The sequence below is a fragment of the Peromyscus californicus genome, unplaced genomic scaffold (genome assembly GCF_007827085.1).
Source record: "Peromyscus californicus insignis strain IS unplaced genomic scaffold, ASM782708v3 Scaffold_16__1_contigs__length_79575227, whole genome shotgun sequence".
Taxonomy (NCBI): Eukaryota; Metazoa; Chordata; class Mammalia; order Rodentia; family Cricetidae; genus Peromyscus; species Peromyscus californicus.
The window spans coordinates 3702639-3715752 of record NW_026294458.1 but is presented as its reverse complement, the minus strand read 5'-3'; the positions used below and the strand labels follow the sequence as shown (position 1 = coordinate 3715752).

The 13114-nt window shown below is 45.5% G+C and overlaps 1 protein-coding gene across 1 annotated transcript in view; it reads left to right on the top strand.

Annotated features, from left to right (window-relative positions):
- Positions 1–13114, top strand: part of Pi4ka (phosphatidylinositol 4-kinase alpha) — a 145229-nt gene that overhangs the window by 24658 nt on the left and 107457 nt on the right. Inside the window, 2 exon segments of the mRNA XM_052740031.1 lie at positions 2293–2386; positions 7283–7371. Coding sequence (XP_052595991.1) covers positions 2293–2386; positions 7283–7371 — 183 coding nt within the window.

Below are 13114 nucleotides of genomic sequence, written 5' to 3'. Positions count from 1 at the left end.
TAAGTTTAATTGTTCTGTCAGGAAAATAACATTATGTATTTGAATATTCATCTAAAACCATTAGCCTGTACTTCCTAGAAATTATATTCCAATAAGCACTACTTATTATTTATTTTGTTTTATGAAACCGTCTTCTTGTATATCCCTGGCTTAGTTTGTTAGTAAAGACTTGCCTAGAACTAGCTATGTAGACTAGGCTGGCCTTGAACATGGTAGGGTCCTCCTGCCTGTTTCTCCACTGCTGAGATTTCAGGCATGCTCATGCACTCTTTTATATCTTTCTGTTGGAAGGCCTTGCTGGCTGGTCGAAGTTGCAGTCTCTCATGGCCTGGCAGCTTTTCCCAAAAGTTCAGCAACATGGAAACTCCCTCCCTCCCCAGCAAAACTTCCTGCCTCTACCTGCCCTTATCTGGAGAATGTCCCTGGTCCAAGAGGAATGACCTTATCCGAAAGCTGTTTCTAAGCCAGATGCCTGATTTACCTTTAACTTGACCCTTGGCACAGATCCTGGCTAAGAAGACTTGTGCTAGGAGCTCTGCCATAGGACCCTACTGCCACATATGGAGCCTTGTGACAGGACCTGCCACTTAATGCAAATTAGGGTTTGTCCCCAAGCTCCCCAAGCCTGTATATTCCTTATATTCTAGAGTAAAGTTGCGCTGATTCGCTGAAGTCTATCTCCCAGAGGTCTGTCTCTGTTGTACCCACAGTCATCCTAATCCTGTCCCTGATTCTGCTCCCTCCACCCTTGTGGGCCAGTGCAGCCAACGATCCTGAGGAGAAAGCAGAGCCACATTTTTCACAGAGTATTTGACTTTTTTCACAGTATTTGTCCCTGAACTCTGGGCCTTGCACATGCTAGGCAAGCATTGTACCATTCACCTGCACCCTCAGCCATTCTAGTTTTCTGTTTGCCATAAGTATAAAATGAGTTATAGAGGGCAGAAAAGAATTTCTAAACTGCTGCTATTTAAATATGTATTACTTTAAAATACCTTTGACATATGTGTTGCTTGTAAATCCCAAACATACACCTGACTTTTCTAAGACTGGAAGGAAGAAATAAGTACAAACTACGTTTCATGCATTTTGGATTCTACATAAGGATTGACCAGGGGTCAGATGGCACATGACAACTTAGCTGAACTGCTGGTTCCACCTTTGGAATTTTGGATACAGATGGAACCCAGCGTGCTTTAGTAGACCCAGAGAAGGCCAAGGGATCATGTCTTTATCATGGTTCACTTCCCGTTTGTATTGCATGACTCCGTCCAGGATGCACTGGCTGCCTTCAGATCTCTCCTGAGCTGTCATTGCAACAGTTGCGTCCATAGTAGTGGAGGTGGTTTATTTCCTATGTACTACTAAAGCCTCTACGTTATGTAGGGAGGAGCCTAGGCTCTTCTTCAGAAGGCAATACAGTGCAGCCCTTGGGAGTTTTAGAATCCTAGACAGATAAAAAGCCACTGCCTTTTATCATTTACAGATGTTTTCCTTTGTTCTTATAAATCTTCATTTAGACCCAGCTTAGAATGATCACTGTCTCTATTTCATTGGGCATCAAATGGAGAGGCTTGAAAGCTGAGTACCACTCTAGGGTGGTGGTTCACATCTGTAATCGCAGCACTTGGGAGGCAGAGGCAAGGGAATCTCCCTTAGTTCAAGCCTAGCCTGGTCTACATAGCATTCCAGGCTATCCAGGACTACACAGTGACACCTGTCCTTAAAGATAGATAGATAGATAGATAGATAGATAGATAGATAGATAGATAGATAGATAGAATAAAAGAAATGAAAGCAGTTTCACTTAAGTCCGATGCTCTGCTTTCAAGGACTAAGGGAAAATAAGCATAGAATTTAACAGAAGGAGAAGGAAAACAAGGAATAAAAAGTGAAGAGTATTGAGATCAGAAGTTCGTGCTGTGAAAGTCACTTTGATCCCAAAAACCTCAGTTTAGGATCCATGGGTGGCTTTGGGCAATTTGTACCCCTGCCATTGAAGGCAGTTAAGTACTTCCTTGTGAGTATCTTCTGGGGAGGGACTTCTAGGGGCCTTTCCCTCAGAGAAGTCCACTAGGCTGCACATTACACTCGGTAGGGTGTGTTTGTGTCCTGTGGAACACTGTGACATCTTCTGGACTGTGACGTATAGAGATAGGAAGGGTGATACCATGGGAACTTCTGCTTTATGCTGTCCCTGGAGAATCTGAGCTTCTTAGATCTAAGTAGCTTAGTCTATGTGAAAACGCCTACTAGTCACTTACTAAATAAAATTTTTTGTTTGTTTTTTAGCACAAAGACTGTGTTGTTCCTTATCTTCTTCGACTTCTCAGAGGTCTTCCAAAAGTGTATTGGGTTGAAGAAAGCACAGCTCGGAAAGGCAGAGGTAATTTCATATGTTTATCCTGAATGAAAAAAAAGAAAAAAGAAAAAGAAACAAAGAAACCAAGCAAATGTGGAAATTAGGCTGCTTCTGGCTGGTCCCACTAGGTGTGGAACAACTTAAGTTCCTGGAGCAGTGTGACTGACCTGACTCACTGCTCTCCAGAACCCATGGTGAAGCGGAAGGATGCTCAGCCTACAACTTTCCACTGCACTCTTCTGGAATTGAGTCAGTTCTTTTGGGACTTTCAGAAACTTCCATTCTTGTATGTCATTGGTTACAGTTAGGTCATCCGCATTGTCCATCCCCAAACCAACCATTTGCCCTTGAGCTTATAAATTCTTTCCTAGAGAAAGGTCAGTTCTCCACAGGATGCTGCTGCTATTCCAAAGGGTGAATGGACATTGGGAACATAACCATAATTGTTTACTAGAAATAGTTTTATCGAGTTCGTTGCTGTTAAATTTCAATTAAACTCCTACTTTAAAACATTATGCTGGGCATGATGATGCACACCTTTAATCCCAGCAGAGGCAGGCAGATCTCTGAGTTTGAGGCCAGCCTGGTCTACAGAGCTAGTTCTAGGACAGCCAGAGGTACAGTGAGAAATCTTGTCTCAAAAAAAGAAAGGGGGGGGATGCTGGGGATGTCTTTCTGTATGCTGTGAATGTGTTGGTCTGATTGATAAATAAAACCCTGATTGGCCAGTAGCCCGGCAGGAAGTATAGTATAGGTGGGATAAGCAGAGAGGAGAATTCTGGGAAGTTGAAGCCTGAGTCAGGAGATGCTGCCAGCCGCCACCATGAGAAGCAAGATATAAAGTACCAGTAAGCCACAAGCCACGTGGCAACTTATAGATTAGTAGAAATGGGTTAATTTAAGATTATTATATATATATATATATATATATATATATATATATATATATATATATATAAACAAGAAGCCTGCCACGGCCATACAGTTTATGAGTAATATAAGTCTCTGTGTGTTTACTTGGGTCTGAGTGGCTGTGGGCCTGAGTGGGACTGGACATAACTCCAGCAACGGGGGGAGGGGGCTGGAGAGATGGCTCAGAGGTTAAGGGCACTGGCTGTTCTTCCAGAGGTCCTGAGTTCAATTCCAAGCAACACATGGTGGCTCAGAACCATCTATAATGAGATTTGGTGCCCTCTGGCATGCAGGTGTACATGCAGGTAGAACACTGTATACGTAATAAATAAATAACAAACAAATAAAAAAAGGAAAGAAAGAAATGGAATTAATTCATACGCATTTCTTTTTTAACTGGTATTTTAAATTTTGAGGGCTAGGAGGTATCAGAGGGAGTTACAGCGTTTGTCCCACATGTACCTGCTGCCTCCTTTACCTGCTTTCCTCCTCCTTTGTGAAATAGTCCTCTAGACCCACCGTCCACCACGTTTGTGTTAGCTACCACACTGATGTTTGTGTGTACTGATACCCTGAAACTCCCAAGTCGGCTTGGAACACCTCCAGCATTTTAGGATTCCTGATCCATAAAACTGAAGTTTCTTTGGAATCTAGCTCTGCAGTGCTTTATATAAAACCTTTGGATGTATCATGGTGGGTTGGTATCTGTAATGAAGACTTTTTTTCTCAATAGGTGATGCTGCCTAACTTGTTAAGGGGGCTCACTCTGCTAAAGCCATTTTGCTGCTGTCACAAACATCCCGACTGTGCCTGTACACCTCCTGATCTGTGGGTTTTCAGCCCTTTTGGTTACCCACCTTGCCTAGAACTGACTCCTTAAGTTATGAGTGTTTCCACAATTCAAAGGACCATAATTAACAGAAGTCTATATCTGCAACTGTTACCTAATAACTGAAGCCATTGGTGTTCTTTTTTGTTTGTTTGTTTGTTTTTTGTTTGTTTGTTTTTGTTTTTCGAGACAGGGTTTCTCTATGTAGCTTTGGCACCTTTCCTGGAACTCACTCTGTAGTACAAACTGGGATTAAAGGCGTGCGCCGCCGCCGCCGCCGCCGCTGCCACCACCGGGTTTGGTGTTCTTTTTTTTTTTTTTTTTTTTTTTTGTTTTGTTTTGTTTTGTTTTTCGAGACAGGGTTTCTCTGTGTAGCTTTGCGCCTCTCCTGGAACTCACTTGGTAGCCCAGGCTGGCCTCGAACTCACAGAGATCCACCTGCCTCTGCCTCCCGAGTGCTGGGATTAAAGGCGTGCGCCACCACCGCCCGGCTCTTTTTTAAATTTTTTATTTTTAATTATCTATATATGACTGTGTCTGTGTGGGTATATAAATGGAAGTGCAGTGCCCGCAGAGTCCACAAGAGGGTGTCAGATCTCCTGAAGCTGTTGTGAGCTGGGTGGATGGTGGATGCACACTTGGGTCCCCTGCAAAGGCAGGATGCACTCTCCCTAGCCCCGGGTCTCTGAGACCTAACAATCATCATTATCTCCTCCTCCCCTGAATTCCTCAGTAGCTGCTCTAATGTGCACACATAAACGTATAATTTAGGGCTAATAAATAAAACTTCTAAACAAAAATCACTTTTATATATATATAAAAGATTCATGTTAGAATGAAAGTTTTGACATGTTTGAAATAGTGTTAAAAATATATAAATTTATAGAATTTGTGTGTGAACTGGGGACTGAACCCAGGGCCTCATGCATGCTAAATATGTGCTCCACCACTGGGTGTGTGTGTCTGTCTATGTGTTGGTGGTGTGTGTGTGTGTGTGTGTGAGTGAGTGAGTGTGTGTTGATAGGTGGGCTCTCACCATCCTGGAACTCAACAAGTAGACCAGGCTGGCTGGCTAGCAAGCCCTAGGGACCCTTCTGTCCCCTGCCTCTGCCTCGCTGGCACCGAGACTGCAAGTGTGTGCCGCCATGCCTGGCTTTTCATGTGGTTGCTAGGGATCAAACTTAGGTCCTCGTGCTTGGCACGGTACTCAGCGACCCATGTCCCAAACTGCTCCCCTTCCCCTTTTTTTGAAAGGCAGTAGAACTTAGGCTGCTAAATCTAGAGTAGTGGTTCCCAAAGGGGCCGTCTAAATTGTAATAAACGCCAAAGTGATTTTGATGCACACACAAGTTTCAGAGCTACCTGGGTGGCATTTTAAAATTCTAATAATCTTCTGCCAAATACTGTATACTGCCATATACTAAGAATATCCGTGAAAATTGGGTACTTTTTTTTTTTGTTTTATTTTTGTTTTTCAAGACAAGGTTTCTCTGTGTAGCAGCCCTGGCTGTCCTGGAACTTGCTCGTATAGACCAAGCTGGCCTCCAACACAGGTATCTGCCTGCTCTGCCTCCCTTGTACCTGGAATTAAAAGTGTGTGCCACCACTGCCTGGCTTAGCAAAAGTGGGCACTCATGTCTCTGATTCAGTATTAGGATTGATCACATGATTCATGACCATCATGATTGGAGCAGCAGTGGCAGCTCTAACATTTGAAGGTATACTCGACAGAAAAGCTTCATATGTGTAGCTTTGGGTGCTTTAGATGAGGTACTCTTTCCAGCCTTAGTTGCTTTGAAGAATTTCCCTGCTGTTAGGCTGTTTGAGAAGGACTTAAAAGTCCAGGCCTGGGGTGCATGGTTCAGTAGTCCAGAGTGCAGTCCCCAGCTCTGAAACTCTGGGTGCTGTCTCCAGCACAACATGGACGCATGCTCTGTCTGTCTGTCTGTCTGTCTCATTCCGGTAAAGTGATACGAACATGTATTTGACAGTGTTCACGTGCTGTTGCTTATACTCCATTTAGATTTACTTCTTGGGTTGAAGATATAGCTCACTTGTTAGAATGCTTGCCTCTAGTATGCTTGAAGCCCTGGGTTTGGTCTCCAGCACCACATGAACGAGGCATGGAACTAAGAATCCATTACCAATAATCCCATTACCAAATTTGTAATCCCAATACTTAGGAGGTAGAGGCAGGAAGATCGTAAGTTCAAGGTTGGGCCAGGGAGGTGGCCACACAAGCCCAATGTCCTGAGTTCAGACCATAGAATCAGTGTGGAAGCTGGATTTGGTCAGTCAGGTCCCAGAGATCTCAGCACTTCTACAGCACGGCAGGAGCTGGAGAGGGATCCTGGGAAGCTTGCAGGCCAGCTCCGCTGGAGTACGCAGCACAACATGACAGAAAAGAACGTAAGCAAGCTGAAAGGTAAAGACCCGCACCTGAGATCATCTCCCAACCTCCACACAGATGCTGTGGCACGTGCAGCCTCACACACACACCACAAAACACAAGAGTTCAGTCCCTGGGACCCACATGACGGAAGGAAAGAGCTGACTGCAGTTGTCCCCTGGCCTCCACACACATGCTGTCACTCACTTATGTGTGTGTGTCTCTCTCTCTCACACACCATACACAGACAAAGTAAATGTAATTAAAAACAACTAAAAATTAACTGGGCAGTGGTGGCGCACGCCTTTAAACCCAGCACTTGGGAGGCAGAGGCAGGTGGATCTCTGTGAGTTCGAGGCCAGCCTGGTCTACAGAATGCGTTCCAGGACAGTCAGGGATACACAGAGAAACCCTGTCTTGAAAAAAACAAAAAAACAAAAACAAATAAACAAAAACCCACAACTAAAAATTAATGCAGAAGTCTGTGAAGATGGATAGGAGAGAAGCTCGGCAGACCCAGCCTTTCCTTCTTTTGGCTCTTTTTTGTTGTGTGTTTGTTTTGGAATTGGAGTCTCATGTGTCCCAGCCAGGCCTCAAATTCCCTATGTGGTGAGAATAACTTTGAGCTTCTGATTTTCTTATCTGCTGCCTAAATGTTGGGGTCCAGGCTTGAGCCTCCACCTCTGCTTTCTTACCTCACTGAAGCGGGTCCTTTGGCAGGCTGTGTGAGGAAAGGAGCCTGCTGAGCCAGGTGTCTGGGTTTGACCTGTTCGGGCCTTGTGTCTTCCAGGTAACCTCCCAGTTGCGGAGAGCTTTAGCTTCTGTCTGGTCACTTTGCTGTCTGATGTGGCTTACAGGGACCCCTCCCTGAGGGATGAGGTAAGTGTCTGATGACTGTGGTGCCTGGATGCTAATTGACAAGAACCCCAGAGCTGGGTGATGGCACACACCTTTAATCCCAGCACTTGGGAGGCAGAGGCAGGTGGATCTCTCTGAGTTCGAAGCCAGCCTGGGCTATAGAGTGAGATCCAGTACAGGCACCAAAGAAACATGGAGAAACCCTGTCTCAAAAAAAACAAAAACAAAAAAGAAGAAGAAGAAGAAGAAGAAGAAGAAGGAGGAGGAGGAGGAGGAGGAGGAGGAGGAGGAGGAGGAGGAGGAGGAGGAGGAGGGAAGGAAGGAAGGAAGGAAGGAAGGAAGGAAGAAAGAAAGAAAGAAAGAAAAGAACCCCAGAATGATAGAAAGAGGATGTGGAGCATGATTGGGTTGTGTTGATTTTATTTGGTACTATTTGTGTGTGCATGTATATGTATTGTTACACACGTGTATATTCATGCAGAGGCCAGAGGAGGACATCAGGTGTCCCTCTTGAGCTCTTCAACCGTGTGTGTAAAATCCCTTATGTATCTACCTACCTGTCTGTTTCTTTCTGTCTATTCTGATGCTGCGGACTTAACCCAAGGCCTGGTACTTCCCAGTCACTTTACCACTGAGCTGAATCTCCAGCCCTTTCCACCTTTTTGAAACAGGGTCTTGTTGGTTGTTTTATTACTCTTTACTCTTTGGGGGTCTGCCACACAGCTCCCAGAAAAATACACACAGAGTCTTAGTCTTTATTATTGAAGCCCGGCCTTAGCTTGGCTTATTTTTAGCCAACTTTCCTTAACTTAAATTATCCTGTCTACCTTTTGCCTCTGGGCTTTTACCTTTCTCTTACTTGCTAGGGGATGTCTTTCTGTACACTGTGAGTATGTGGTGCTCTGATTGGTTGATAAATAAAGCTGCATTGGCCTATGGCAGCACAGGATAAGGTTAGGTGGTACATTCAAACTAAAGACAAGATGAGGAAGGGTAGAGTCGGAGAGATGAGAGCCTACCACCAAAGGAGCAACAAGCCGTCAGCAGACCAGTAACACCACAGCCACGTGGCAACATATAGATTTACAGAAATAGGTTAATTCAAAATGAAAGAGCTAGCTAATATAACCTGACCCATAGGCCATATAGTTTGTAAATAATATAAGCCTCTGTGTTTACTTGGGACCAAGTGGCTGTGGGACAGGGGTGGCAGAGATTCTTTCCAACTGCGGGCCCAGCAGGATGGGAGAAACTTCCGGCTAACTTAGTTCTGTAAATCTTCCTTTCACTCTTATTCCATGGCTGACTGGCTGGGTGGCTGGGTGGCTGGCTGGCTGGCTGGCTGGCTGGCTGGGTGGCTGGCTGGCTGGGTGGCTGGGTGGCTGGCTGGCTGGCTGGCTGGGTGGCTGGGTGGCTGGCTGGCTGGCTGGCTGGCTGGCTGGCTGGGTGGCTGGCCGGCTGGGTGGCTGGCTGGCTGGGTGGCTGGCTGGCTGGCTGGGTGGCTGGGTGGCTGGCCGGCTGGCCGGCTGGGTGGCTGGGTGGCTGTGTGGCTGGGTGGCTGGCCGGCTGGGTGGCTGGGTGGCTGGCCGGCTGGCTGGTTGGGTGGCTGTGTGGCTGTGTGGCTGGGTGGCTGGGTGGCTGGGTGGCTGGCTGGCTGTGTGGCTGAGTAGCTGGTGGCTGGGTGGCTGGGTGGCTGGCTGGCTGTGTGGCTGAGTAGCTGGGTGGCTGGGTGGCTGGGTGGCTGGCCGGCTGGGTGGCTGGGTGGCTGGGCGGCTGGGTGGCTGGCCGGCTGACCCCTAGCGTCCTCCTCTCCTTGTTCTTGCTCCTCTCTCTCCTCCCAGATTTCTCCTTCTCTATATCCTCTCTGCCTGCCAGCCCCACTATCCTTTCTCCTGCCTCGCTATTGGCCGTTCAGCTCTTCATTAGACCATCAGATGTTTTAGACAGGCACAGTAACACAGCTTCACAGAGTTAAACAAACGCAACATAAAAGAATGCAACACATCTTTGCATCATAAAACAAATGTTCCACAGCATAAACACATGTGACACATCTTAAACTAACATTCCACAACAGGGTCTCTCACTGAGCCTGAAGCTCACTGTTTGAGCTAGACTGGCCAGTGAAGTGCCAGTGAGTGAACCGTTTGCACACCCCAAAGCTGGCTTGCAAGCAGTACACCGTACTCCCTGGCTTTTCTATGGGTGCTGGCAATTTCAACTCCTATCTTATTGCTTTTACCCACTCGGCCATCTCCCTGGCCCCTTTATTTGATGCAACTAATAGCAGTACTTTTCAACTGTGATGTCTTGGGTGTTTTTTAGGATCTCACGAGCCTTGCCTCATTCAGTGTATCACGTGTGAAGTGGGCAGAAAACAGCAGAGGTGGCCATTTTCCTCCTTGAGGTTCTTGATTGAAGTTGCTTGTAGAAGAGAATTTTCCCTTTTTATTTTTCTGTTTGTGTATGTGTGGATGTGATGTAGGTGCACGTGTGCTCTCCTGTGTGCACTTGCACGTGGAGGCCTGAGGTTGGTGTGAAGAATCATCCTCCATTGCTCCCCAGCACCTTTTTTTTGGGGGGGGGGTGTTTTTTGGCTTTTCGAGACAGGGTTTCTCTGTGTAGCTTTGCTCCTTTCCTGGAACTCACTTTGTAGCCCAGGCTGGCCTCGAACTCACAGAGATCCGCCTGCCTCTGGGATTAAAGGTGTGCGCTGGCTTGCTCTTCCACCTCATTCGTCCTCAGGTTTAGAGCCCACAGGTATGGCTGGTCTTGCTAGCTATCTTGTTCTGGTGATTCAGTCCCTTATTACCTTCCAAGGCTGAAGTTACAGATGGGCAGCCATACCCACCAGGCATTTAGATGGGTTTCTGGGAACTAAAACTTCAGTCCTCACACTGGAATTGTACTCAGCTAACCACTGGACAATCTCCCCAGCCTTCATAGAAGAAAAGTTTTTTTTTCATTTGAACCTTTTATCTTTGAGGCTTTTCTGGTTTCAGTTGCCAACATATATAATCATATTTCCTTCCATAGCATATGTGTGTGCATGTGTAGGTCAGAGGTCAACCTTCGGTGCCCACTCTTGCTCTGCAACTTCCCTGAGCCTTCAGATCCCTTTGCCAACAGTAAGCCAAGAGATATCAGGCATCTCCACTCATTTTCAGGAGGCTGTCTTCTGACAAATGCTTCAGCCAACCATTCAAACAAACTTTTGATTTCTTTTTTAGCTGTGTGAGCTTCCATGTTAAACCTAGAATCTCCCTCAGTGGGTCCATATCAATAAACTCGGCCTGGTCCAGTTTTATGTTCCTTCCATCATTATCCCTCACCCCTAAGATCCATTCTCACGCTCTCGCACTCTCTCTCTCTCTCTCTCTCTCTCTCTCTCTCTCTCTCTCTCTCTCCTCTCCCTCCCTCCTCAATTCTTCTTCCTCCCCTCTCCCCCTCCCCCTCCCCTCTCCCCTCTCCTGTCCTTTCTCCTCCCTTCTCCCCTCTTCCTTCTCCTAAAGAAAAAAAAAGATCCATTCTCACACATGTGCCCTATTAGAGAAGCGGGGAGAGAAAGAGAGAGAGAGAGAGAGAGAGAGAGAGAGAGAGAGAGAGAGAGAGAATAGAGAGCAGGCGTATTCATCCAGGACTCTGAGAAAATGGAGAGTAACAGGGAATGGAAAAAGCATGGTGAGAATTGCAGGGTTATAGGAAGGATGAGTAGCTATGGGGTGAGAAGCCCTTGAGCTGTAGGGAATTGGGGTAGAAGAGGAGGTGAGAAGGATGCTAGCGTGGACTTTGAAGTGTATAACAGGCACTCTTGGTACTGAGGAAGCCTGGAGCAAGAATGGACTTGGATATGCTAATAGGCACCACAGGCAGCCATATGTCCCTTTACCAGAGGTAAAGGAAATGACTCCTTTTGGAGATGGGAACCAATTTCACCAGTTCTTGAGAAATGCTAGCTTTTATCTAACCTCCAGAAATCCTCCTATAGTCCAATTTATACTCATTTCTGGATATTTGGACTGGCTGTTGGACTACCTGAGACCTAACATTACCCAGACTTCTGCTTGAATGAATTAGCAAACTCATTAAGCTCTCTAGTAGTAGTAGTATAGCTCACTTCTTTGTGGACTACATTTTATCTCCCCTCAAGGAGCCCCTTAGCCTTTATTCTGGTTATAGATCTAGAGGCAACTGTAGGTAGGCCCTGAGGGACATCAGTCTTGCCTTGCCTTGTCTGGCATTTCCTTCAGAGAAAGTCACTGCTGGTTTAGCAGACATTGAAGGATTAATTTCCTCAGTCAAAGTTGGAAAAGGCAATATTTCAGGGGTTGGGGGTGGGAGTACATCTGCTGAGGGTGGAGAGACTTCTTCCTCGGGTGAGATAAACCCTTGAGAGTCTGAGGGTTCAAGTTCTCAGTTTCAATAGGGTTCTTCTATACATCTCCATTCCAAGATACAGGGTCCCATTCTTTTCTAATTAATGCCTTTACTTTAACTGCCAGCACCTTCTGAGGTTGGGACTTTAATTTAGTTGTAATTATGCCAACCTTATCATGAGGGCTTCAGTTTGATTTTCCACAGAGCAACTTGAGCTCTGTGACTGCTGGAGAGAAGATTCTCTTCCAGGGCACGCTTAGAAACCTTTAGACCAATTCTCAACATTCCCAGTGCTATGACCCTTTAATACAGTTCCTCGTGTTGTGGTGCCCTCCAACCATAAAATTATTTTCATTGTTACTTCATAACTGTAATTTTGCTATTGTTATGAATTGTAAATGTAAATATCTGATATGCAGGATATCCAATTGCAACTCCTGTGCAGAAGGGTCATTTCATACCAGAGGTCATGACTCACAGGTTGAGAACCACTGCTTTGGATTGTTAAATGCACATCTGGAGCTGGTCAATTTTATCACTGCATTCATTGTTGTCCTTCACTATTCTGAGATGCTAGAAGTTGGTTAATTTTACCTCAAAGCTTCTTTTCCTTTGCCAGTTTATCCAGAGATGCTAGAAGCAACCAGTTGGTTTCAGTTTCCTTATTTTCCCACAAACTGTCCAAAGTTTTATATACAGAGTCACCAAGTCCATTACCTCTCACAGTTGGTGAATCAGGATAATCAGATGCATTTGTCTCCTTCAGTTTGTAATATAATTCACATCTTAGGCTTTCAATACTCCAAGCTTCTAGGAAAGACTTCAGTAACTATGGGTGGCAGCAAATTGGAATGCCTATTCCAGATACTTAAAAAATTCACCATTATACTTCTGTTGTTCTAGAACCACTCCTGGTACCAAAGTCTGTATTAGGGTTCTCTAAAGCAGTGGTTCTGGACCTGTGAGTTATGACTGCCTTGGGAGTAGAATGACCTTTCACAGGGGTCACCTAAGACCATGAGAAAATAGATATTTATATTACAATTCATAACAGTAGTAAGATTATAGTTATGAAGTGCAATAAAGATAATTTTATGATCGAGTCACCACAACATGAGGAACTTATTAAAGGGTCGCACATTAGGAAGGTTGAGAACTGTTGGGAAATATTATTTTAAGGTGTGTTACTTTTGTTTATGTTATGCTTATTTAACTCTGTGAAGCTGTGTTACTGTGCCTGTCTGAAACACCTGATGGTCTAATAAAGAGCTAAATGGCCAATAATGAGGCAGGCGAGAGAAATAGGCGGGGCTGGCAGGCAGAGAGGATAAATAGAAGGAAAATCTGGGAGGAGGAAGAAGGAAGCGAGAGGAGGAGGAGGAGGACA